The following is a 26,218-nucleotide window of genomic DNA, read 5'->3' as shown; positions in this document are numbered from 1 at the left end:
TGGCATCCAGGAAAGTCATTACTGGTGCTATTAACAAGCACAGGAATAGAAACACAGTTAAAACAATACTTCACTAATACATCCTAAACTTTGTGTGAATAATGGCAAAAAAGTTGTTTGTGAAACGTGGTTTCTCATGAAAGCAAACAAAATAAAATTTGCTGCCAGTGAGTTGTGGTGCTGCAAAAGACTTCTATAAATCATATGGACAGCTAGGATCAGCAATAATGATGTTCTTGATAATATAAACCCAGAATTACTCCTGGACTTCAAGATCACTAGACAGAAACTGAATTATTTTGGGCATGTGTTGAGGACAAATTCATTAGAAAATAAGATGTTACTCAGAATTGTCAGTGGTAAAAAAGAATTGGGGAAACAAAAGTCCAGCTCGCTGGATGCCATCAGAATTGCGGAAACAAAAGGCCTGCTGGCTGGATACCATCCAGAATGACATGACAGATGCTCTGCCCATTTATGTGCAGCAAGTATTTTCATGTGCTGTACCAGTTATGACCATTAGATGTCATTAGTTGTCCCCTTTTTCCTGTTCCTGGATTAAGGAGCCTCTCTCTTTAACAGCTTGTTCTGATTAGAACAGCCCCTTCAGTTTTCCCGGTCTAGAGAAATTGTGGCCATTTCCCCCCCGATCTCTGAGTTACATACAAGTGTTCCTGGCTCTCCCTACAAATCACTGCTTCTATCAAGCGGATTCCGGTGAGAGTTAATTCAGTTATGTGTTTGTGCAATGTATCTGTGCTAGCTAACCATTATGCAGCCACCGTTCAGTGTCTTATGAGTGAGGTATATGGTGCAATGTATCTTCCTGCTAGTTATAATGCTCTGCAGGGCCGTATTTGCCACTAGGCACTCGTGGGCACGTGCCTAGGGCGTGAATCTGCAGGGGGGCGGCACCTGAGCAAGGTTTCTTTGTTTTTTTTTTAGTCCGGGGTCAGCCCTCTCCCTCGTAACCCCCCCATCATACTCACCTCCTCCTGCTGCAGCTCCGATGGTCCTGCGCCGATATCTGTTTTTCTTGTGTGAGCACGCGGTCACACGTGATATTAGGATCATGAATATGGGCGCCACTCCACTCTCATAGGCGTGGCGCCCATATTCATGACCTTAATGAGGGGTATCACATGACCGCACGCTCACACACAAACAGGAAGAAGTAAAGATGAGCCAGGTGGAGAATGTGGGGCGGGGGCAGGCAGAATGAGCGGCGGGTTGGGAAGAATGAGCCGGGTGAAGAATGGGTGCCAGGGGGGGAAATGAGCGGCAGGGGGAGAATGAGCCGGGTGGAGAATGGGTGCCAGAGGGAGAATGAGCTGCGGGGGAGGGAGAATGAGCCAGGTGGAGAATGGGTGCCAGGGGGGGAGAATGAGCCGGGGGAGGAGAATGAGCCGGGTGGAGAATGGGTGCCAGGGGGGGGAGAATGAGCAGCAGGGGGATGAGCTGGGTGGATAATGGGTGCCAGGGGGAGAATGTGCGACGGGGGGAGAATGAGCCGGGTGGAGAATGGGCACCAGGGGGAGAATGAGTCGCGAGGTGGGAGAATGAGCTGGGTGGAGAATGGGGGGAGGGAGAATGAGCTGTGGCAGGGGGGAGAATGAGCCAGGTGAAGAGTTGGTGCCAGGAGGGGAGAATGAGCAGCGGGGGAGGATGAGCCGGGTGGAGAATGGGGGTCAGGGGGAATGAGCTGCGGGGGGAGGGAGAATGAGCAGCGGGGGAGGATGAACCGGCTGGAGAATGGGTTCCGGGGAGGAGAATGAGCTGCGGGGGGAGAATGAGCCGGGTGGAGAATGGGGGCCGGGGGGAAAGAGCCGGGGGAATGAGCGCCGGGGGGGAATGAGTTGGGTGGAGAATGGGGGCCGGGAGGAGAATGAGCGACGGGTGGGGAATGAGCGACTGGGGGGAAAATGAGTGCCGGGGAGGGGGAATGAGATGGGTGGAGAATGGGGGCCGGGGGGAGGAATGAGCGCCAGGTGGGAGTGAGTCAGGAGATGAGAATGAGCCCAGAGGGGAGGGAGGGGGGAGATGAGAATGAGCACAGAGGGGAGGAAGGGGGGAGATGAGAATGAGCCCAGCGGGGAGGGAGGGGGGAGATGAGAATGAGCCCAGCGGGGAGGGAGGGGAGAGATGAGAATGAGCCCAGAGGGGAGGGAGGGGGTAGATGAGAATGAGCCCAGAGGGGAGGGAGGGGGCAGATGAGAATGAGCCCAGAGGGGAGGGGGGAGATGAGAATAAGCCCAGAGGGGAGGGAGGGGGGAGATGAGAATGAGCCCAGCGGGGAGGGAGGGGGGAGATGAGAATGAGCCCAGAGGAGAGGGAGGGGGAGATGAGAATGAGCCCATCTGTGCATGCAAGGGGGGATGAGCCCAGCCTTGCATACAAGTGGGGATGAGCCCAGCCTTGCATACAAGAGGGGAATGAGCCCAGCCTTGCATACAAGAGGGGGATGAGCCCAGCCGTGCATAGAAGGGGGAAATGAGCCCAGCTGTGCATACAAGGGGGGGACCAGAGTGTGCGGCTGCATGTATTTCTACGTAGCTGAACGCTCCGGTCCTGAGTGCCGGCGGCAGTGCCGGGTATTGAGGTGCGAGACTTGTGTGAGTTTGACGCAAGTGTGACCCTGGTCTAACGCAGATTTTATGTGTGTGTGTGTGTGTGTCTTTATTTAACTCTCTATGTACCATTTTATTATAAATATCACTAAACATCGGGCTTGGTATTATCTTGATGCAAAAACCCTCAATGGCATGCACGGTGCCGATTGGTGAGATACCGATAATCCCACACCATGGAAAAGAAACACCCGTTCCACGAAGACATGCGTATAAGGAGGAAAAAGAGCAACTAGGTGGATATGGTAAAATATATTTCTTTATTCGAAAATTCATATTAAAAATACATAATTTTAGGTATCAATAAATACAAGTGTCACAAGACTACGGCAGGATAACCCACAGACACCGCAGGGAAGCCGCAGTGCCCATTCATGCATGGAAAACCTAAAAACAATTAGTTAAGTAAAATGCTAGTGCCAAACTGTTCCATGCATATAGGAAAGCTCCAAGAAAGATCCATAGTAATAGTCAAACCTGGTCCAAAAGGTCCATCAATAGTTAAGAATCAAAAGAGGTTCCCCTTGAGAAAGAGGTGCATCCAGCACGCGAAACGCACCTCGGGGCCTTCCATACCCGGCCCGGGGTCGTCTTCAGTGTCCCTTTCACTTTGGTAAGTCTCCCTCTTTTGGCCCTATTATCTGTCTATCTATTATCTATCAATCTATCTATACCATATCTATCTATCTATCTATCTATTATTCATCTATCATCTATCTATCTATCTATCTATCTATCATCTATCTATCTATTATTCATCTATCATCTATCTATCTATCTATCTATCTAGCTAGCTATCTATCTATTATTCATCTATCATCTAGCTATCTATCTATTTTGTATTATCTATCATCTATCTATCTATCTATTATTCATCTATCATCTATCTATCATCTATCATCTATCTATCATCTATTATCTATCATCTATCTAGCTATCTATCTATTATCTATCTATCATCTATCTCTCTATTGTCTTTCTCTATCTATCTATTATGTACTGTATCTATCTGTGTGTGTAAACATTATTCTTCAATGGAGTATGTAAATGAAGAGGTTGAAGAAGAAATGGCATCACAATTCTTTTTTGTTTTGGTAAATAATATTGTTATTTAGCCTACAAAAATGCATACAAATCCGCATGAAAAAACGCTTGAAAATCTGCATCAAAAACGCGTGGATTTTTGCCTGCATTTTCTGCTAAGAGATGCAGGTTCTGTGCATAAAATTCTGCAGACAAATCAGCACCGTGTGCACATACCCTAAGGCTGTGTTTCCACATTCAGGAAACACTGCAGAGAGGACACAGCTCCGTCCGAAGCTTTGCGGGCTTTTGTACGCGTGGTGACTCTGCATGTTATCATTGAACCGTGTGGAATCGCTGCATCCTATTCATAGAACTGGGTTATTTATCTTGTGTAGACTGAGCGTCTCCGCGAGAAAAACAGACATGCTGCGGTCTAGAAAGATGCGCCACATGTGCGTATATTCGGATCTGCCACCTGCGTGTTTGTACACATAGTGGAGACGGGATTTCATAAAATGTAACATCGGGACGTATTGGACATATGAATAAGGCCTTAGTCAGAGACTGGGAAGTAATAGAAGAATAAAATCCATCTAGTAATCCTCCCATGTCTGCTGGACATGGTATGGGGAGAGTTTATAGCTCAATTAGTACAGACACCAGACTTCTTGCTGTTAACCAGTTAATGCTCTCTTGTCCACCACACAGTGTCAAAAGAGGAAGACAGCATGACAGGCAGCAACATCGCATCAGAGAGCTCGTGACCTCGAAACGGAAGATCCTTATACATTTTTTGGTGGGTTACTGGCGTTTTACATGTTTTACTGCCCCTTGCCTCTCCACTAATAAAGCAATTTTACGCTATAGACCATTGGTTGTTTTTTTGGATTTTTTCCTCTCCCCCTTTACATTCTGTGCACTGCATGTGGATAGATGCATTTCTGTTTAGGGTAGTGCAATGCTGGCAGCCTAAGTTTGCTTTAGATATCCCTCTTAACTGCATTTATCTGTTGTATTGTGCAACCTCTGTAATACTCCTGTTACTGATGTAATAGCACCCTGTATTACTGTTGTTGTTGTGTAATGTGCCAGTATTGATATACGTTATCTTATTTCCTTGTAGTTTTTACCGCTCATCTCGTCCCGCTCCATATTGTTCACATCATCATCTCAACAAATATAGACTTAAGAATCCATACAGTCTTTTTACTGGGAAGTGGATGAAAGGTTTAACTGTATGCTGGAATACACACAGCACTATATGTGGAGGAAGGTAGAACAACAGGAGTGAAAGAAACTGTGGAAAACAGTATGTGAGAAGTAGCCTACAGAGAAAAAAAGGGTTAGAAAAGAGTGAATAGATAGAATCAGAAGCAAAGTAGGTACAGTGCCTTGTGAAAGCATTCAGCCCCCTGGAACTTTTCAACCTTTTCACACATATCATGCTTCAAACATAAAGATACCAAATGTAAATTTTTGGTGAAGAATCAACAACAAGTGGAACACAATTGTGAAGTTGAATGAAATTTATTGGTTATTTTAAATTTTTGTGGAAAGTCAAAAATCAAAAATAGTGGGGCTTGCAATATTATTCGTCCCCTTTTCTTTCAGTGCAGCAAACTCACTCCAGAAGTTCATTGTGGATCTCTGAATGATCCAATGTTGTCCTAAATGACTAATGATGATAAATATAATCCACCTGTGTGTAATCAAGTCTCCGTATAAATGCACCTGCTCTGTGATAGTCTCAGGGTTCTGTTTGAAGCACAGAGAGCATCATGAAGACCAAGCAACACAACAGGCAGGTCTGTGATACTGTTGTGGAGAGGTTTAAAGCTGGATTTGGATACAAAATGATTTCCAAAACTTTAAACATCCCAAGGAGCACTGTACAAGCGATCATATTGAAATGGAAGGAGCATCACACCACTGCAAATCTACCAAGACCCGGCCGTCCCTCTAAACTTTCATCTCAAAGAAGGAGAAGACTGATCAGAGATGCAGCCAAGAGGCCCATGATCACTCTGGATGAACTGCAGAGATCTACAGCTGAGGTGGGACAGTCTGTCCATAGGACAACAATTAGTCATACACTGCACAAATCTGGCCTTTATGGAAGAGTGGCAAGAAGAAAGCCATTTCTCAAAGATATCCATAAAAAGTGTCCTTTAAAGTTTGCAACAAGCCACCTGGGAGACACACCAAACATGTGGAAGAAGGTGCTCTGGTCAGATGAAACCAAAATTGAACTTTTTGGCAACAATTCCAAACAATATGTTTGGCGTAAAGGCAACACAGCTCATCACCCTGAACACACCATCCCCACAGTCAAACATGGTGGTAGCATCATGGTTTGGGCCTGCTTTTCTTTAGCAGGGACAGGGAAGATGGTTAAAATTGATGGGAAGATGGATGGAGCCAAATACAGGACCATTCTTGAAGAAAACCTGTTTGAGTCTGCAAAACATCTGAGACTGGGATGGAGATTTGTCTTCCAACAAGACAATGATCCCAAACATAAAGCAAAATCTACAATGGAATGGGTCACAAATAAACGTATCCAGGTGTTAGAATGGCCAAGTCAAAGTCCAGACCTGAATCCAATCGAGAATCTGTGGAAAGAGCTGAAAACTGCTGTTCACTAATGATCTCCATCAAACCTCACTGAGCTCGAGCTGTTTGCCAAGGAAGAATGGGCAAGAATTTCAGTCTCTCGATGTACAAAACTGATAGAGACATTCTCCAAGTGACTTGCAGCTGTAATCGCAGCAAAAGGTGGCGCAACAAAGTATTAAGTTAAAGGGGCAGAATAATATTGCATGCCCCACGTTTCAGTTTTTGACTTTCCACAAAAATTTAAAATAACCAATAAATTTAATTCAACTTCACAATTGTGTCCCACTTGTTGTTGATTATTCACCAAAAATTTACATTTGGTATATTTATGTTTGAAGCATGATATGTGGGAAAAGGTTGAAAAGTTCCAGGGGGCTGAATACTTTTGCAAGGCACTGTATCACACCCTGTTACATGTCGGCATGCTAATAAACTTCACAATGAAAAGAACACAACTTAAGATTGAAACCAGAGTTACAATAGGCAAAATACTCATGAGGATTTGGCTGCATAAGTCTGATCTGTATTAACCTTTCAACTCATCTCTGTGGTGATATTGATTGCAGGTCATGGGTGTTCATGACCGTATTTATCTACGGTTCTTCCTGTTTAATGACTCTTACCCTACCATCATTAATCATTCTACATGGTCCAGAGATAGTCAGCACAGATATTGGATCTGTCTTGTCTCACTGATATGCTGTGGAGCCAACTATACTGAGCCAAAACACAGACTAAGCATTACCAATAACTTGGGGATGTTAAAAGGCATAGTTCATTGATAAAAATTACATTTCTCAGATTTTTTTAAAGTTGAAACTGTGTTAAAGGCTATGTGATAATGGCTACAATCTAAGAAACTTATAAACCACGCACCTACTATGACAAAATTGGCCAACAACCATGTGGTAGCTGGGGCACCCTTGGAGAGAGGGTGATAAGTATTGGTTAGTCCCATTTACTTTGCTGGAAGCCTCTCTTGTAATTAACTACACTGTTAGCAAACTAGCATGTATGGAATTGGCCTAAGGATCATAGAGAAAGTCATGAACAAATACTGAGTGCCAAAGACTCTCATTACAAAGGGGGATTCAGTTTGATCTTTGCCATGGGGCTTCCTTTCTATTATTCACTGACTTGGGAAATACAGCTTATTCTAAAAATTAGAACTCCTTGCTTCTCCCTCACTTTTTCTCACCCCACCATGTAGTCTGTGTCTCTTACAACCATGTCATGGACCCTTGACTTAGCATAGCCACACAGCCACTCACACATATCGTCATACATATGCCGTATTAGTTCCCATTGTCTTCACCCGCAAGAACACTAAAGCTACTTTCACATTGCAATAGGGCATGCATTCGGTGGCCCCGTTGTGGCGTATGTCCGAACCCCTCCTTAAAACTTGAGACGGACACTCAGACATAGCTGACTGCGTCTGAGTGTCTACCCCCACGTTCGCTATGCCGCTACTATTAGAGTCTGGTGCAACACTGTTATTAAGAACAAAACTTTTATTGAGTAAATTTTTTAAAAAATCATTCAATATAAGCAAAGCAGATGCCAAAAATACAGGTACAGACAACAAATACAATTGGTGGGTGAGCTAGTCGCAAATATCCATGTATTCAATAAAAGTATAGTTCCTAATAACAATCTTGCACCTTGGTCCTGGCACCTCTCTTTTTGCCTTTTTCATTAGAGTCTATGACCTCATCGGTGCATACAGTTGTGGCCAAAAGTATTGACACCCCTGCAATTCTGTCAGATAATACTCAGTTTCTTCCTGAAAATGATTGCAAACACAAATTCTTTGGTATTATTATCTTCATTTAATTTATCTTAAATGAAAAATTCACAAAAAGAATTGTCCTAAAGCCAAATTGGATATAATTCCACACCAAACATTAAAAAGAGGGTGGACAAAAGTATTGGCATTGTTCGAAAAATCATGTGATGCTTCTCTAATTTGTGTAATTAACAGCACCTGTAACTTACCTGTGGCACCTAACAGGTGTTGGCAATAACTAAATCACACTTGCAGCCAGTTGACATGGATTAAAGTTGACTCAACCTCTGTCCTGTGTCCTTGTGTGTACCACATTGAGCATGGAGAAAAGAAAGAAGACCAAAGAACTGTCTGAGGACTTGAGAAACCAAATTGTGAGGAAGCATGAGCAATCTCAAGGCTACAAGTCCATCTCCAAAGACCTGAATGTTCCTGTGTCTACCGTGCGTAGTGTCATCAAGAAGTTTAAAGCCCATGGCACTGTGGCTAACCTCCCTAGATGTGGACGGAAAAGAAAAATTGACAAGAGATATCAACGCAAGATTGTGCGGATGTTGGATAAAGAACCTCGACTAACATCCAAACAAGTTCAAGCTGCCCTGCAGTCCGAGGGTACAACACTGTCAACCCGTACTATCCGTCGGCATCTGAATGAAAAGGGACTGTATGGTAGGAGACCCAGGAAGACCCCACTTCTTACCCCGAGACATAAAAAAGCCAGGCTGGAGTTTGCCAAAACTTACCTGAAAAAGCCTAAAACGTTTTGGAAGAATGTTCTCTGGTCAGATTAGACAAAAGTAGAGCTTTTTGGGCAAAGGCATCAACATAGAGTTTACAGGAGAAAAAAAGAGGCATTCAAAGAAAAGAACACGGTCCCTACAGTCAAACATGGCGGAGGTTCCCTGATGTTTTGGGGTTGCTTTGCTGCCTCTGGCACTGGACTGCTTGACCATGTGCATGGCATTATGAAGTCTGAAGACTACCAACAAATTTTGCAGCATAATATAGGGCCCAGTGTGAGAAAGCTGGGTCTCCCTCAGGGTCATGGGTCTTCCAGCAGGACAATGACCCAAAACACACTTCAAAAAGCACTAGAAAATGGTTTGAGAGAAAGCACTGGAGACTTCTAAGGTGGCCAGCAATGAGTCCAGACCTGAATCCCATAGAACACCTGTGGAGAGATCTAAAAATGGCAGTTTGGAGAAGGCACCCTTTAGATATCAGGGACCTGGAGCAGTTTGCCAAAGAAGAATGGTCTAAAATTCCAGCAGAGCATTGTAAGAAACTCATTGATGGTTACCGGAAGCAGTTCGTCGCAGTTATTTTGGCTAAAGGTTGTGCAACCAAGTATTAGGCTGAGGGTGCCAATACTTTTGTCTGGCCCATTTTTGAAGTTTTGTGTGAAATGATCAATGTTTTGCTTTTTGCTTCATTCTCTTTTGTGTTTTTTCATTTAAGACAAATTAAATGAAGATAATAATACCAAAGAATTTGTGATTGCAATCATTTTCAGGAAGAAACTGAGTATTATCTGACAGAAGTGCAGGGGTGTCAATACTTTTGGCCACAACTGTACGTTCAAACCCTGTTTTATGGGGTTTTGACGTTTGCCCGGACAGGGCCATTGAACGCATGCCTTAACACAATGTGAAAGTACCCTAATACTGCAGTCCTTGAGTAGAGAAAGCCACCAATGCCACTACATGGCCAAGGCTGTACATGCAGCTAACGTACATGTTTGCCATCTCAGGAGGATTGAGGCTTTCTAGATGATACTTAAGTTATCAGCCCACTCAGTGGTATTGGCTGATTTTGGGGAAAAGCAATGTACATATTTTCCAGCCACACTATACTGTAAAATCTAAATCTGTACATAAATTCTGTATTTCATATTAATAATTATTTTTATTCACCTTTTAATCTATGTCTCATTGATTATATATGCATACATACAGTACATATGAAAAGTCTACATACCACTATTAAAATCCCAAGTCTTTGTCACGTAAATGAATAAATATAAGTGTGAACACCCCGTTATAAAACAGGTTGAGCAAAGAGTCCTTGTTAGGAATCAGTATTAGTAAGGACAAGGGTTCAAAAAAAGCCCAAGACATTAGATATACCATGGAACACTGTGAAGGTCATTAAGAAATGGCTTAAATTTGGTCCAGGAGGTTGCCAAGAGGCCTACAGTAACATTAAAAGAAATGCAGCAATTTCTGGCAAGTATTGGTTGTGTACTGCATGTGATGTGACTACTATCACCTGTATTCTTCATATATAAGCCCCCTGCACATGTGATAGCCGTGTGCGGCCAAACGTCATACAAACCCCCTTTTTGTGACATTTGGTGGCAGAGCGGTGGGATCATAGAGCATTAGTGATCTTGTTGAGCAATCATCCTCTCAATAAAGACTTGCACGGTTCTTCCGAGGACCCTGCAGCAAAAGTTTTGGAGACCGAAACTCAGTGTATACTAATCCTGAGACAATTGTGTGTACTTGCGAGTACCCCCTCCCTTCTCTTTGTCTTTCTATCCAATCTTTTATTTGGCAACCATGGCTACACGGGGAGAATCTCATTATAAGCAACTTAACAAGGACGCCCTTAGGGCCCTGTGCACGGCAAACCAGATTGACGCCGCCGACAAGACCAAAGCCCAGTTGGTCGCGGCTCTGGTGCAATGGGAGGAGAGCCAGGGTGCAGAAGGCAGCACCAGTGCCGATGGTGCCGCTGCAGAGGTCCAGCTGGTGCAGGCCGGCCTGACCGTCAGCCAGTATGTCGTGGACCGCTATCTGCAAATGGCCCTATAACAGATCACCGCCGACGATACGGACAGGCGCCTACAGCTGATTCTACAAGCTCCAGAGAGAGCTGAGTGCCAAGCAGAGGCTCAGAGAGTCGAGCGGGAGGCCCAAGCTCAGAGAGCCCATGAACTGCAGCTGGTCTGGCTGAGGGAAAAGCCCTCCACAGCACGGAGCAGTGAGCCCAACAGAGTCCTAAACCCCGGCCAGAGCATTTTCCCGTGATGGAAAAGGATGGAGACTTGGACACTTTTCTGCAGGCCTTTGAGAAAGCCTGCAGACAGTACCAGCTGCCTATGGAACAATGGGTCAGGTACTTGACCCCAAGGCTAAAAGGCAAAGCTCTGGAGGCGTTTGCTTCTCTCCCATCACAACAAGATAGCAACTACGTCGCCATCAAGCAGGCCCTGATCGCCAAATACCGGCTGACCCCTGAGGTATACCAAAAGAAGTTCCGGAACCTCCAACGTGGCCCACACGACAGTTATAGTGATGTGGTACAAGGACTCAGGACCCACTTTGACCAGTGGATCCATGGACTGTCAGTGGACACCTTTGAGCTGCTGAAAGACCGGATGATCAAAGACTATTTCTTTCATCTGTGCCCAGCTGAGGTCCGACAGTTCATCCTGGACGGAGAACCAATGAATGCGGACAAAGCAGCACAGATCGACGACCACTATGAGGCCAAATGGAAACTGGAGACTCGGAAGCCAGTCACTGCTAGCTGGAGAGGGGGTAAGCCTGCAACCAACCCCGGTGCCCGTGCCAGCCATCCCTCTGGGGGCCCTGTCGCTTTTGCCAACACCAGGCCTACTTCAGACACTTGCAAGTGTTTTGTTTGCAATCGGACTGGACATATCAGTGCCACCTGTCCGGAGAGACAGAAGAACCCCCCCGTCAAGGGCTCCGGGCCCAACACCTCTGTTTTTTTGGTGGTTGGGAGGATTGATGACAACGTGGAGCACGTCCGCGTGGAGACCAGTCTTGCTAGAGATCTCAAGGACACCGGGGCTGAAAGAACCCTCATACGACCTGGACTGGCGGCCCCTGTAGAGTTTACTGTGGGGAAAACCCTAACTGTCACCGGGATTGGGGGCGCCCACTGCCCCTTGCCGATGGCCCAGGTTTTTCTTGATTGGGGTGCTGGGAGCGGGGTGAGGGAATTGGAAATGTCTGATAACCTGCCCATTGATGTTTTATTGGGGACTGATTTGGGGAGGATGGTTGCATACTACATCCCTGACACCCCTCCCCAATCTGATAATAAGGGTAACATTAACCCTGATGATGCTTTGATGAGTAATGATGCAACTGATAACCATTCTTTCCCTAGGAATGATGCTGATGATGATGTAAATGTGCCAACTGAAGTTAATAACCATTCTTTCCCTAGGAATGATGCTGATGATAATGTAAATGTGCCAACTGAACCTGATAACCATTTTTCTGAGAAGGTTGATGTGTCCACAGGTACAGGAGTGCTAAGCCACGTCCCTCTGCGGAGTGAGATGGCTGAGGAAACCCTAGCAGGAGCAAGCGTCGGTGCTACAGGAAATGGGGAGGTGCATGGAACCCGTAAGGAAGGTGATGCCATGCCACTGACCAGTGCCACTGAGGAAGGTAACTGGCCCATAAGTAGCACTGCTCCTGAAATGTTGGGGGTGGATGGGGAGGTAGAGCCCATAACACCGCCAGCTGGTGGGTCTGTAGAAATCCCCGGGGAGACAGCATACGTAGCCGCTGTCACCCGCAGTCAGAGTGCCCGGAATGCAGGTAGCGCCCTTCCTTTTGGACCCTCCTCCGCTACCGGAGAGACTGGCTGATTTGTCTGGCTGTGGCCAGGACTAGTTATAATTCTCTCACTACAGCGGCCTAATAGCCAGTGCACAACAAGTAGCCCGTCCGGCAACTAATTATCCTAGGTGTAGTTCCCTGACTGACCTGAGGGCAAGAGGGGCACCAGAGAGCTGCAAGTTCCAAAGTGGGATATACAAAAAACCTGACAGCTTGTAACATATTGTGGGAGTGGTGGTATAACTAAAATAAACCCCCCCTGCTGTAGATTGTTAGGGCAAGACTAGCTAGCTGTTTTCGACACATTGCTGGTAGCGGTGGGATACTTGGGATAAGCCCCCCTGCACATGTAATAGCCGTGTGCGGCCAAAGGTCATACATACCCCCTTTTCGTGAAACTAAGACTGTGTTTAAAAAGTTTTTCAGCCTGCCACCACGACAAGGTGGACATTTTTGGCAGGGCCCAACTCTAACCTATTCAACATTTCTTAAAATAGCCAATACTCTTTTTAGGTATATTTTTATTTTTCACATACATTTTTTAAAATGACCAATAATGCAATACACAAGAAACAAATACCATCACACAATGGCTGGACAACATAGTACCACCACATAGTGAAAAAATATCACATACAAGGGACAAATTTCACCACACCATGACCAGACCCCATATTACTACCACATAGTGATTGAATAATACCACATAAAAGGATCAAATACCACCACATCATTACCAGATCACATATTGCCACAACACCATGGCCAGATCACATATTACCATCATATAGTGAATGAATAATGCCACATATAAGAAACAAATACTACCACACAATGACCAGACCGCATATTATCACCACAAAGTGACCCAATAATATCACATGCAAGGAACAAATACTGCCACACCATGACCAGATCACATATTATCATCACATGACTCAATATTACAATACTGATCATTAATAAAAAAATACAATACTAATATTACCATAAGTGCCATTTTGCACAAGAGCACTGTACATAGATATACAGGGTATAGTGTCAGTGTACAGGTAATACAGTGATCACCAGTGACATACACAGGAGCTCTGTGGATAGTGTCAGTGTACAGGTAATACAGTGACCGCCAATGACAAACACAGGAGCTCTGTAAATAGTGTAAAGTATACAGGTAATACAGTGATCTTCAGTGACTTTATACACAGGAGCTCTGTATTTACTGTCAGTGTACAGGTAATACAGTGATCACTGGTGACATTATACACAGGAGCTCTGTATATAGTGTCAGTGTACAGGAAACACACTGACTCACCAGTGATTTTATACACAGGAGCTCTGTATTTACTGTCAGTGTACAGGTAATACAGTGATCACTGGTGACATTATACACAGGAGCTCTGTATATAGTGTCAGTGTACAGGAAACACACTGACTCACCAGTGATGTATCTAGTTGATATCCCAAGAAATTAATCTCATCAATGCACCAACAAGCCAAAATTCATACTCAGGAGTCCTTGCTGGCAACGAATCCTAAACCACAGAAACAAAAGCTACGGTTTATCACCAACTACAATTGCGCGTGGAATCAGGTAAGAAACGTCTTACAAAATCATTGGAAAGTCCTTATCACTGAATTTTAGACCTCCTCCATTGTGGAAGTGTAGGAGGGTGGACTGACATGTGGACCTGTCTGATGAAGAAGGAAAATGTAAAATATGTTGTGTACAATGCTTTTTTGTAAATTATATAAAGATGTGGGGAAAACAGCGAGAATTAGTGATAGACAGTGTAGTACTGGGTTTTGGCCGCTAGATGGAGACAAAGGATAGTGAGAGAAAGGACCTAACAGCAGCCGAAGCTAGGAAACACATGGTCATGGTGGGCGGAGTTACGGAGACTGAGCAGGGGATTTCCAGAGGAAGGATATAAAAGGAAGGAGAGTCCCAGGGTTGGGGAGAACCCAGGAGGAGACAGAGGAGAGAAGAGCTCAGGAGAAGACGGAGGATGGAAGAGCTCAGGAAAAGACAGAGGAGAGAGAGACAGATAGTCGGGGGGTGGCCCTGACAGTACTGCTGCAGACCAAAGGACACTGACTAACGGACGCCTGGGGTACCGGACGGCTGGACACTGAAGGGGCAGTAAGTGTCGCAGCGGGCAGACTAGACCGGGGGAAGCGCTGTGGCCATGGGCCTAACGGCAGCCACGGTGAAAGAACCCAGAGGGTCATCGCCAACAGGAGTAGGAGGAGGTGATAGGTACCTGGGCCAAGGTGCAGAAGCTGTCATACGACTGTGGATGTCCAAGACGACACCCAATAAAGTGGACCTGATTGAACGTGTTTCCGCGTCTGTCGACAGTCTCACGGCCAAAAGGGACCACCCCCCAGTCGGCACACGTACTACAGAAGAATGACCTTTTCTTACGACCAGAAGAGCCCCAAACCTGAGGGATATTCTCAACAGGAGCCACTACTCTAGACCCACATTCAGGTTAAATTGGGTGATATCTCTGAAGGATTCATTCCCTTGTGGAGACTGCAGTGTATGTCAATACATGCATCCGACACGAGATATTTTTCTCAATCCCCTGGACTCGGCCAAATACCCTCTTAAGTCATATATAAGATGCAAAACAAAACATGTGATTTATGCTATTATCTGTTCATGTAACCAGATCTGTGTGTACCAAATGTCTCAAAAGTTAAGAAAGAGAAGTCAAAAACACCTAGGATCGTAGGATAAATCTGGCAGTCTCGGACTTTAGAAAAGGTCAAACACATTATCTCTCCTTCCACCAGGGTAACTGCACCAACACCAGGGTCATCGGGCTAGAGAAGGTTACGGGCTCTGGCCATGGCGGTTGCCTACAAAAACAACTATTGCAATCCAAATTACAATGGATCTTTGATCTCCTATCAGTTGCGCCCTTTGGGATTAAAGAGGAGTTACTTTTTTTAGGATTCCTTTGCTAATTATCACTTCTCTTTCTGTTCGCGCTAGACCTTATATTATTGTTAGAAGCCCAGAGGACATTTATCGAGATCCATGTAACCGCAGACTATATTTGAGCAATGGAGTCACATCATCAGGATCAACTTTCGTTCAATTTTTCATCATTGGACTCCCTTGTATGGTGATCTTTAAGCTATCTCATTTGATCAGTACAAGACATTTCACTGGGCTTTCAATAGAATCATAGAATCGTAGAGTTGGGAGGGACCTCCTGGGCCATCTGGTCCAACCCCTTGCTCAAAGCAGACACTAAATCATCTACTAATTTTCACCTTTTGGACCATAAGCCAAAGCTTATGCATAGTAATGATTATTGTGAAAGCGGTGTAAACAATTTTGGGAATAACTTATTTCTTTGGTACTACTGTAATAGTATATTCCATAGGGGAATTACCATCAATGAGCAATATTCATTATTATCGTTGCGTATAGATATATATTTATATACATTTCTGGGAGATTTTGCAATATCTAATATACCTAGTTAAGTCAGTGGGAGGCATGTGACATGAAATCTTTTAGACTAAACAATAAAGATCATACTACATATTTCTACGCTATAATCTTGTTATTCCGCTTCTGCTCTTTATGTAGGGGCATACATGTGTTTAAACGTGTACCATGTCTATTTTATAGAATGCTTTTTCTAAATGGGCCTTCTCTCACCCTAGACCAACTAATATCAATACTTCATGGCCATAAAGACCACACTTTGTGAGTCACGAAGTGACCTTGAAGATGAAGATAAACACCCTAAAAACTTCTTGACAATCCTCATAGGGTATTTTATGTATATGGAGATTACCTTTTCAACATCTATAACACACGTTTTCTCCTTCAACCCCCCCCCCCCCCCCCTTTTTCTCCTACTGGCACTATATGTAACTTTTTTCTACTGATATCTTTGTATTACCCTACAAAAGCCTTGACTAGGGCATAGCTGTGGATCTTTGGCTACTCGTATTGGACAATATCTATTGACCTTCTAGTCACATTCTCTCCGCCTTATTGAATCTCATGATTTAGTGGAATGTAGATTGTTTTTTTGTTCCACAATTTACACCTTTTGATCAAGGAGTTTGATTTTTTTAGAATACCTAAACAACCTGCTAGTACAATGGATGAATTTTTAGTAGACCTGCACCATTGTTTTTCATGATGCTTGACTCTAAAACTGTTCATTTTGGAGCACATGGCCCCACACGACCAAGTCATTCACCATTGCAATTATGCTCTAGGACTATGTTTTTGGGGAAGTTTGATGTCATTCGAGTTACTGCCACTGATGATTATATTGATCCTCTTTTGTTATGTCCATAATGTCGTCTCTGGACACGCCGTGAAATTGGCTATTCTTATTGTAATATCAGTATTGTTAATAGGAGAGTCTGCACTATATTTGGACCACTGATTAACGCAATGTTCCATTATATGTTCTGCCAATCTGTAGCATACATTCTTTCATGATCACATTGTTGTTCTATGCAATTATGCTACAGAAGATTCTGAAACATATGTTTGGGCATGACCATATTATTGATCTATGTAGTCATGTTATAGGATCAGGACCCTCCAGGTAGATCGATGCCGCCAATGATATTGCTACCAAACACACACTAATCTATCCCCTTTTGTGTACAGAATATTGCCGTAGGGCACATCTTGGGATTTGAATGTGATTACTTATAAAAAAGGACATATATGGTTACATTTGGGCATATGTAAGCTATAATGCCATATACATTGGTATATCTACATATATATATTGTAGGGATCTGTACTCAGGTGACATAGGAGGAAAACAGGAGGTATTTTCTCTTAAAAGTCCATGTGGGTTTACTTGCTTCATAAACCCAGAAGCACCAACAAAAGGTAAACAGCCTTTACATCAGGCAGACAAAGCATCAATGTCAATAGCAGGGCTCCGCTCGCTCAGGCCTATGGGCACACAGACTAGAGTAATGTCCAGCACTCAGGCTCGGTCTCAAGACACACATACAGGAGGCCTTCTCCCTCCCAACACACAGAACATGTGCCAAACAACAACCTCCATTATGTAGGCTGTAACCACACCCACATGTAAGGTATATGGGTAGCCAGACCTGCCCATCTCTCATAGCTACAAGCAACCCGGACACATCCTATTGCTTATGTGCACTAAAGAAAAATGCTCCCGGTTACATCACAGGGAGCAGCCATCCCTGTGACACATACCTCCCATTGAATATGCGGCCATTAGCCTCCTTACATACCTCTCCCCTCTGCCTAAAGTCGTGGGGCTTGGTACCTTCCCTTACCTGATCAGAGACCCTTCTCGGCCACTTTTGGAAGTAAACCTGTCTATAAAAATTGGGCCCTATCACTGAACCCTTTTGGAACAGTAGGTTGTTCGACTCTGCACCTCCTCTGATAGGGTTGCTCCTTTGTCAGACCATCCCCATCCCCGGCGGTCAGAATGGTGTTGCGATTCCCTTGGTCCCATACCTTCTGTCTGGTCTGACCCTCTATTACCCCATCTGCTACAGGATCTCACGCCTAGGTCACTCAGCACTGAGCTAACAGAGGCTCTCCATAAGGCTCTGACAATCATAGGTGCCAGTAGGTAGCATCTCATCATCTTGCACAGGTTCCCTGAGGCTCCATACTCTATTGTGGGACTCAGCTTCTAACTTCATGTACATTCACTATACCATCTGTTTTATGCATAGGCAACTAAGTGGTCACCACCAACACCATTGCTTCATGCCATTATGAGCATTGAAGTACTAAATCTTTTGTCCATGTGCCACATTCTGCTCTTTATTGCACAGAGTAGAGCGGTCATGATCATGAGGCTTTTGTGCATTATGTAGAATGACTATATTTATATAGATGCTGTCAACATTGTTACAGTTGGAATTCCTCATTCTATTTACTGTTATGTTATTTGAAGAATGGTATACCATTATTATCGTATACAATGGGTCAGACTTATTCTCAATTGGTCCACCTGTGGTCTATTTTGTGAGATATTGAAGTTGCAACTGGGCAATATCAGCACCTATTTTCAGTGTCATTGTTGTTAATATTTGGGCTTGGAATTTGTATATTGAAATCACATTGAAATGTTTTCAGATGTTTGTCCATATTTCCCAATAAAATTGATATATATACATATATATATATATATATATATTTTACTAATTCCAGGTGTGCTCAATACTATGTAGTGCTTTCCCTCTCTAGTATATCATTGTCTTTTGTCCTCATGATGAAGCACCCATATATGGTTACTGTATGTGGTATATTTTGTGATGCTATTTGCACTCATTCTATAGTTGAAGATGTTAATCTTTGCTTTTCTTCTTCGGCCAGCGCAGACCACCATCACATCTTTCAGCCAGGACTTGTCTATGCAGAAAATAACACAGTTATCTGGAGTACATTCATTAATTTTTACCAGACTTTTACACTACACCAGATAAAGAAAAAAGCGATAGTGTTACCCTGCACAGTAACAGGACCTACCCCCACTGAAAACACTATCCTAAAAAAATAAAATATGTCACAGCAGTAATAATATTCCTTAATTAGTCTCTAAAGCAATTGGAGCGCCCCGTGCCAGGGCCATGGGGTACTCGGAGCCGGGCCCGTTGGCTTCAATGGGAGTTGTCACAGCGGCGGTGACCCGGTCCGTGGCCCTGGGCGTCCATTGTAAAAGGGGAATGTTGAGTGTGCGGATGATGATTAAAGTTTATTAGTGAATTATTCGTGTTGCCACCTTTGGTGTTCAGCAATGAAGATGTTAAGCTGACGCTGCAAACAGATCTTCTGGGACAGATGGTGTGGTGCAGCAATGATGTTGTGGCCCTTCACAGGTAGGGCTGTAGTCCCAGGGCAGTGTAGATGGGGAGCTAGTGAGGAGAACGTAATGGTGTAGTGTTCAGCACAAAGATGTAGCAGTGCTGAGTGGGTTGGCGCAGGAATAAGCGGAGGACACCAGGGCATGTAGTTCCAAAGCTTTACTCACAGTCTGTTGTGCATACAGGTGCCTGCATCCATGCTGTGTCCTCCAGGTCAGGAGCTCAGTCAACCTCCAGGTAAGATGAAGTACTCCGTTCCAACACTCCGCCAACATATGTGCCTTTTCTGAACGTCTCCCTTCTAGCGCCTATTTGAAGTACTCACAGTACTGAGTTACACTGGAGTTCCTCCTTTCAGATGTTCTTAGAACTCTACTTGTGCGGCAGACAGCTGTAGCCTGCTTCGGGGACTCCTTGCTACTTAGTCCCGGCTCACTCTCGTTGCTGTTGTGCCCCCAAGTCTTGTGTGGGAATAAAGTGGTGACAACTTCTATTCCTCCGGTGTCTGTCACAGGACTATTAGTATCCATACAACCTCGGGGACCGGACCCCGGCCATGCGCTGTGAACTTGGGAAGGGTTCTGCTCTAACCCTAATCCTTAGTCCTCCTCTCCTTACGTTCCGTACTAAATCTTCCTTCTTAAGGAGAGAGCCAGGCTTTCCATCAATGTTCCTCTCCTGTGCCAGTGGACCCAGGTCACTGAGGTCGGCTGTAGCACTTCTTTCATCCATCCCACCCAGGGGATCCTCACTCTTCCACTCCCTCCGTCAGACTGACTGACTGACCTCATCCTAAACTCTTCCCGCTCTTTTGGTCCCAACTAAACTCCACCCGCCTCCCAGCACGCTTCGTGTTCCAAGCAGGGAGCCACCAAAGGGTGCTTTGCTACACTACTGTGTTGTGTGGGATGCAGGTGTTGGAGCGTGGTCAGGTGTCTCCACCTTACCTGGATGGTGGGGTACCACACCTCAGGAGGAGGTGCAGTACCTCTGTGGCGACTGAACCCTCAGGGGTGCCACATAATAATGTCCTACATCTTGGCAACTTCCTGTAATAATGTCCCCCATTCTGGCCCCATGTGACTCATTCCTGGTCCCCATATGTCTCCTTCCTGCTCCCATATCTCCTCCTATGCTGGCCCCATATGTTTCCATCCTGCTCCCCCATATGTCCTCCCATTGTGGACCCATATGTCTTTATCCTGCCCCATATGTCCTCAAATACTGCCCCCATATGTCTCCATCCTGCTCCCCATATGTCTCCACCCTGCCCCCTATATATCTTCCCATCCTTGCCTCATATGTCTAAATCCTGCATCCCATGTCTCCATCATGTTCACATATATGTCTCCATCCTGCCTCCATACGTCTCCATCCTGCCCCCATATATGTCGTCTCATCCTGTCCCCATATGTCTCCATTCTGTCCCCCACGTTTCCATCCTGCCCCCACAAATGTCCACTCATCCTGGCCACATATGTGTCCATCCTGACCCCCATATATGTCCTCTCATCCTGGTCTCATATGTGTCCATCCTGAGCTCCATATGTCTCCATCATGACCACCATATATGTTCTCTCATCTGGGACCCATATTTCTACATCCTTCCTCCATATTTGTCCTGTCATTCTGGTCCCATATGTTTCTATCCTGCCTCCCATATGTCTCCATCCTGTCCTCCATATATCGCCATCCTGCCCCCAATTTGTCTCCATCCTGTCCCCAAATATGTCTCCATCCTGACCCCATACATGTCCTCTTATCCGGTCTCCCCATATGTTTCCATCTTGCCCCCATATATGCCTTTTTAGCCTGCCTCCCATATGTGTCCATCCTGCCCCGATATTTGTGCTTTCACCCTATCCCCCCATATGTTTTGTGGATTTCAGTTAAAAAAAAAAGTTTCCCCTTACCTGGCCGGTGTCCATCGGCATCCTCTTCCTTAACCATTTGAAGCACAAATGCGCTGGCTCATGACAGTGACATCATGTCAACAACATGGCGTTGATTTCTGCTGCCTTCCTCTGATTGGTTGGCAGCTCCTATTGCAGTGCAGGAAGCAGCTCCTGCACGGCAATAGATTTCAACTGAACGTTTGTCGAAGGATGCGCTTTCAGTTTTTTAGCAAGCTGCCAAATCCTTCCCTGGGGCCCGTTGAGGGGGGCCCGCACCGGCCGCATTTACCAGTAAGGACAGCAATGCCCTGAAGAGACCCCACACCATTTTTTGTTATTCTATCTATATTGTATTCTATGTATTCTATTCTGAATGTTCGAGCTGGGAATTTACTGTTCTTGGTTGATAAAATGACGGGTTTCCTATGAGATAGGTATGTAAAAATCACAGCACATGAATGGTTTGTGTGCCATTTGATTTTTTTCTTGCACCCATGGACTTGCATTGCTGATTCTCATCTGATAAATGCGGGAACTCGCACCATGCTGTGATTTTTTGTCTCAGTCAGAACTGAGCTGAGAAAATGAATACCAAATCATTGACTAAAGGCCCCTTTACATTTAGCGATGCACCAGCAATCCCGACAACGATACGATTCGGTCAGGATCTTTGGTGCATCGCTAAATGGTCGCTAGTGAGCTGCCAAACAGGCAGATCTCACCAGCAATGCAGCGACGCAGCAGCGGTCGTTACCTTTCAGATGCGGCGATCCTGATGTCCTCCCGCCCGCGTCCACGCGTCGCTCGTCGGCGCCAGCAGGAAGCCCAGCAGAAAGCGCCCGATGAGAAATGGAGCTGCGCGATCTGGCGCGATCAGCGACAGACAGCGGGGGAGCCGGTCGGAGGTAAGTATCACACATAGCGATATCGCTAGCGATATCGCTGCTGTGTCACAAAATCGGTGACGCTTTAGCGATATCGCTAGCGATATTGCTATGTGTAAAGCCCCCTTAACACTAGAAGATATTATTCTCAGTACTATATTTTTTCCTAACGTATAAAGCAGTTAGTGATATCAGCAGGAGTAAAGATAATAATTATTGTGAAAATATTGCAATGGAAGATAAATCTGATCTATTTTAAGAAATTTGGATATATGATGCAACAAGTTTTTCACATCTGGATTTGGGGATCCTCTACCATTCTTTTTTGCAGATCCACTCCAGTTCCTTCAGGTTGAATGGTGAACGTTGGTGGACAGCCATTTTCAGGTCTCTCCAGAGTTGTTCAATTGGGTTTAGGTCAGGACTCTGGCTGGGCCAATCAAGAATGGTCACAGAGTTATTCTGAAGCCACTCCTTTGTTATTTTAGCTGTGTGCTTAGGGTCAATGTCTTGTTGGAAGGTGAACCTTCGGCCACGTCTGAGGTCCAGAGCACTCTGGAAGAGGTTTTCATCCAGGATATCTCTGTACTTGGCTGCATTCATATTTCCTTCAATGGCAACCAGTCGTCCTGTCCCTGCAGCTGAAAAACACCCCCATAGCATGATGCTGCCACCACCATGTTTCACTGTTGCGATTGTATTGAGCAGGTGAAGAGCAGGGCCTGGTTTTCTCCACACATACTGCTTAGAATTATTACCAAAAAGTTCTATCATCGTCTCATCAGACCAGAGAATATTCTCATAAACGGCTCATAAATCTGTCCAACATGTAGGTGGAGGTCCAGGTCCCATCAGGCTCTGGCTACAACATTGCTATCATTTTATGGGTAAAATCCGTGTTCAATGTAGACAGATTTTGCCATTGCTTAGATATCCTTTACAGCTTTTAAAATTTTATACAGGGGGAAAAGAAAAATGCAGTTATAGCCATTCTGCTGAAAGTTCACCTGCTGCAAGTTACTGGTCACCACAGAACTTTACGAGCACCAGCCGCCACCTCATATCTCAGTAATGGGAAAGCTGTCTTCACTGAATACAGATGCTACCCATGAATTGAGAATGAATGATTTTTCCAGGAAGAGAAAGAAGCAGCTTTCTCTCATTAGATATATAAAGTTTCTTATTTTCACCTGTACTATTGATTTATGTGCAAAAAAAATAAATGGACAGTTACTCTTTAAGGGATTTTGACATAACATTTTTTTAACGTTTTCCTTAATTATTTTGTAGGAGCGGATCTTGGATATTACATCACTTGATCCTGGAGCTTTTTGGTGTTTAAACATGGACTTCAAAGTTTTTGTTTGCATTATTGGTGATTGCTAAATAAAATCTGAGTCGCTTTACTATAGAGAAATCCTAATGATAATGCCTTTATTCAGAGGCTATAATTAGTGAAATATTAGCTAAGCCATATTTGGGTATCCCACGGGCTACTGTTACACGCTTTTGGCAATGTGTAAGCAAAACCCAGAATATACAATCAGCGCACTGAAAAAAGGGAGCAAAAATAGATTTTTTTATGCACGAAGCAGAGACCTGTCAATCAATTCTAGGTTTTTCTTTTTACATTCAAGCATGAGATATACTTTTACTTCTTAGAATTACATGTCATAGGGCTTTAGTTTCCTGGTGGATGGAATATGCCCACTCCTGTCTTGTGCCATAGATGTCTACATGTGCTGATCAATGCTATGTGTCATTTCAGTAGTGTAGCCTCCAGCTACCACTTTCTGATATTTTCAGTGCAGTCACAGAGTATGGCCATGTCTTGCCTGTGCTATAAATGAAAAATCACCTGTCATTCTATGGAGACATGGGAGGTAGGACTAAGCCGGCAGCTCAGCGAGAGCTCACAGTAGTAATATACCTAGTAATAAATGCTCTTACCTTTATATATTATTGTGAGATACAGAAGAAATGAAAAGATAGAAAAATACAGGCAGTGACTCAGTGATAATTTTTTTCCATTTGCTGATAAGCTACAGCACACAACACAACTTCCATTATTCATTCCAACAGTAAAGAAGCAATTATGTGAAGAATGAGACAATGTGATCTGAGAATGCTCTGACATGGGAATGCGCTGCAGGTACTCTTAATATTTTTATATCATTTATTTTATTTATATATGATATTCTGACAAACTAATACAAACACATTAATGTAAACGCAATGTGTAACCATTGTTTCTAAATAGACAAAAATCATTGTTCAGTTTTTGAATTAATTATCAAATTCAGATTTAATCAAAAACAACCAAAGGAGCAAGTTACCTCCAAGTCCAGACGCTCTACCCGATATCAGAAAAGCTGGTGGCTTTATGAAGAGGTCTCCTTCACAAGCAGATCCTTAAAACTTGTGAACTATGAATCACTGTGTAATGGAAATCAGTTAATTATAAAACTACTCTGGTGCAGTCAGTGTAAGGGGTTGGTCTGAAAAGTACAACCACCCCCCGACAACTATGGGGAGTAATTGTGAGATAAGTTTTCAGATGTTATTTGCAGCGCTGGGTTCCTGGTTACAAATCTCACAAAGGACAACATTTTCTAGGAGTTTGTGTAATGCATGCACTACTAAGCCATAGATCACGCACCATGTGCTGAGAGGACGTTACCACTTCGCTATGGCAGTGACAAAAAAAAAATGAACTTAATTAATCTATGCTTCCTGGTGGTGTGATGTAATGTGGTGCACTCCAAATCCAGAAAACAGGGAGGCCAGAGGGGCTATTGATAACTTATTTGTTGCACGAATATACAGGTATATCTAGATAAAGGATGATTTAACAGAGATTCAATTCCTATGCATCAATCACAGTTACTTTTCAGTACAGCAATGCAATAAATGATGCACTGATTTCTGAATTCCAACTTCTGTTTATATGCACAGTCTTTATAACACAGCTGACTAAAGCTGAAGCCTTGGTTTCTCATACACAGGAGCTTTGGCTTCTTCCTTACCAGCTCCATCAGCTTTCCTAGGTGACTATGTGGGGAACGTGACCTGATGGATGGACTTGTCAGCAAGAAGAAGGGATGGTTTGTGCATTGTAGGCCTATGTTTGTAATTACTCTAGGAAAACAGCTGGGAAAAGTGTAGATTGAGTGCAGTATCTTGGGTTGACCACAAAATGGCAGGGGAGAGTATGAGTTCAGGACTTGACAGCAGCTTATGGCTAGGGAAACCGTTGGTCATGGGGGGCGGAGTTATAGGGAACCGGGAAAGTTATAAATAGGACAGGAGGGTACCAGAAAGTTCCAGTCCCGGGAGGAGCTCAAGAGGAGAGGAGTCTGTGAGGGAGTGTGTGCTGTGTGGAGAGCTTAACTAGGGGGACTGAGGAGAAGGGAAGTCAGGGGGGTGGCCCTGACACGAAGAACCGCAGAACAGACGAGGCCCCAGGGGTACCAAATTGACGACAACCTTTGACCGGTGAAGTGCTGGCGGTGGAAAGGCCTAGGGCAGCCCCAATAGTTGAGCCGTAAAGAAACGTCACTACGACTGAAGAGAAGTGCAGGTACCCAGGCCTGAATACGGAGAGCTGTGGAAGTGCTGCGGTGGATTGCGGTGGATGTGGGCGGCACGGTGGTTCAGTGAATAGCACTGCAGCCTTGCAGCGCTGGGTCCTGGGTTCAAATCCCACAAAGGACAACATCTGCAAGGAGTTTGTATGTTCTCCCCGTGTTTGCGTGGGTTTCCTCCGGGTTCTCCGGTTTCCTCCCATATTCCAAAAACATACTGATAGGGAATCTAGATTGTGAGCCCCATTGGGGACAGTGATGATAACGTGTGCAATCTGTAAAGTGCTGCGGAATATGTTAGCGCTATATAAAGATTTTTTATTTTTTTATTGCTGAAG

General features: G+C 44.5%; 2 protein-coding genes across 2 annotated transcripts in view; one reads left to right on the top strand and one right to left on the bottom strand.

Moving 5' to 3' along the window:
• The window catches only part of LOC141057898 (sulfotransferase 2B1-like), a 190,043-nt gene extending 165,258 nt beyond the window's left edge, over positions 1 to 24,785 (bottom strand). The window contains exon 1 of the mRNA XM_073554311.1: positions 24,633 to 24,785. The gene's annotated coding sequence lies outside the window, so the exon portion shown is untranslated. The remainder of the gene's footprint in view (positions 1 to 24,632) is intronic.
• LOC141056401 (uncharacterized) overlaps positions 8,944 to 26,218 on the top strand; it is a 76,459-nt gene continuing 59,184 nt past the window's right edge. The window contains exon 1 of the mRNA XM_073553306.1: positions 8,944 to 24,448. Coding sequence (XP_073409407.1) covers positions 11,090 to 12,691 — 1,602 coding nt within the window. The 5' untranslated portion in view covers positions 8,944 to 11,089 and the 3' untranslated portion in view covers positions 12,692 to 24,448. The remainder of the gene's footprint in view (positions 24,449 to 26,218) is intronic.

The sequence above is a fragment of the Dendrobates tinctorius genome, unplaced genomic scaffold, assembly GCF_039654945.1.
Source record: "Dendrobates tinctorius isolate UK_male_01 unplaced genomic scaffold, ASM3965494v1 ptg000001l, whole genome shotgun sequence".
NCBI classification, from domain to species: Eukaryota; Metazoa; Chordata; class Amphibia; order Anura; family Dendrobatidae; genus Dendrobates; species Dendrobates tinctorius.
The sequence above is the reverse complement of the archived record's forward strand: the minus strand, read 5'-3'. Positions and strand labels throughout refer to the sequence as shown.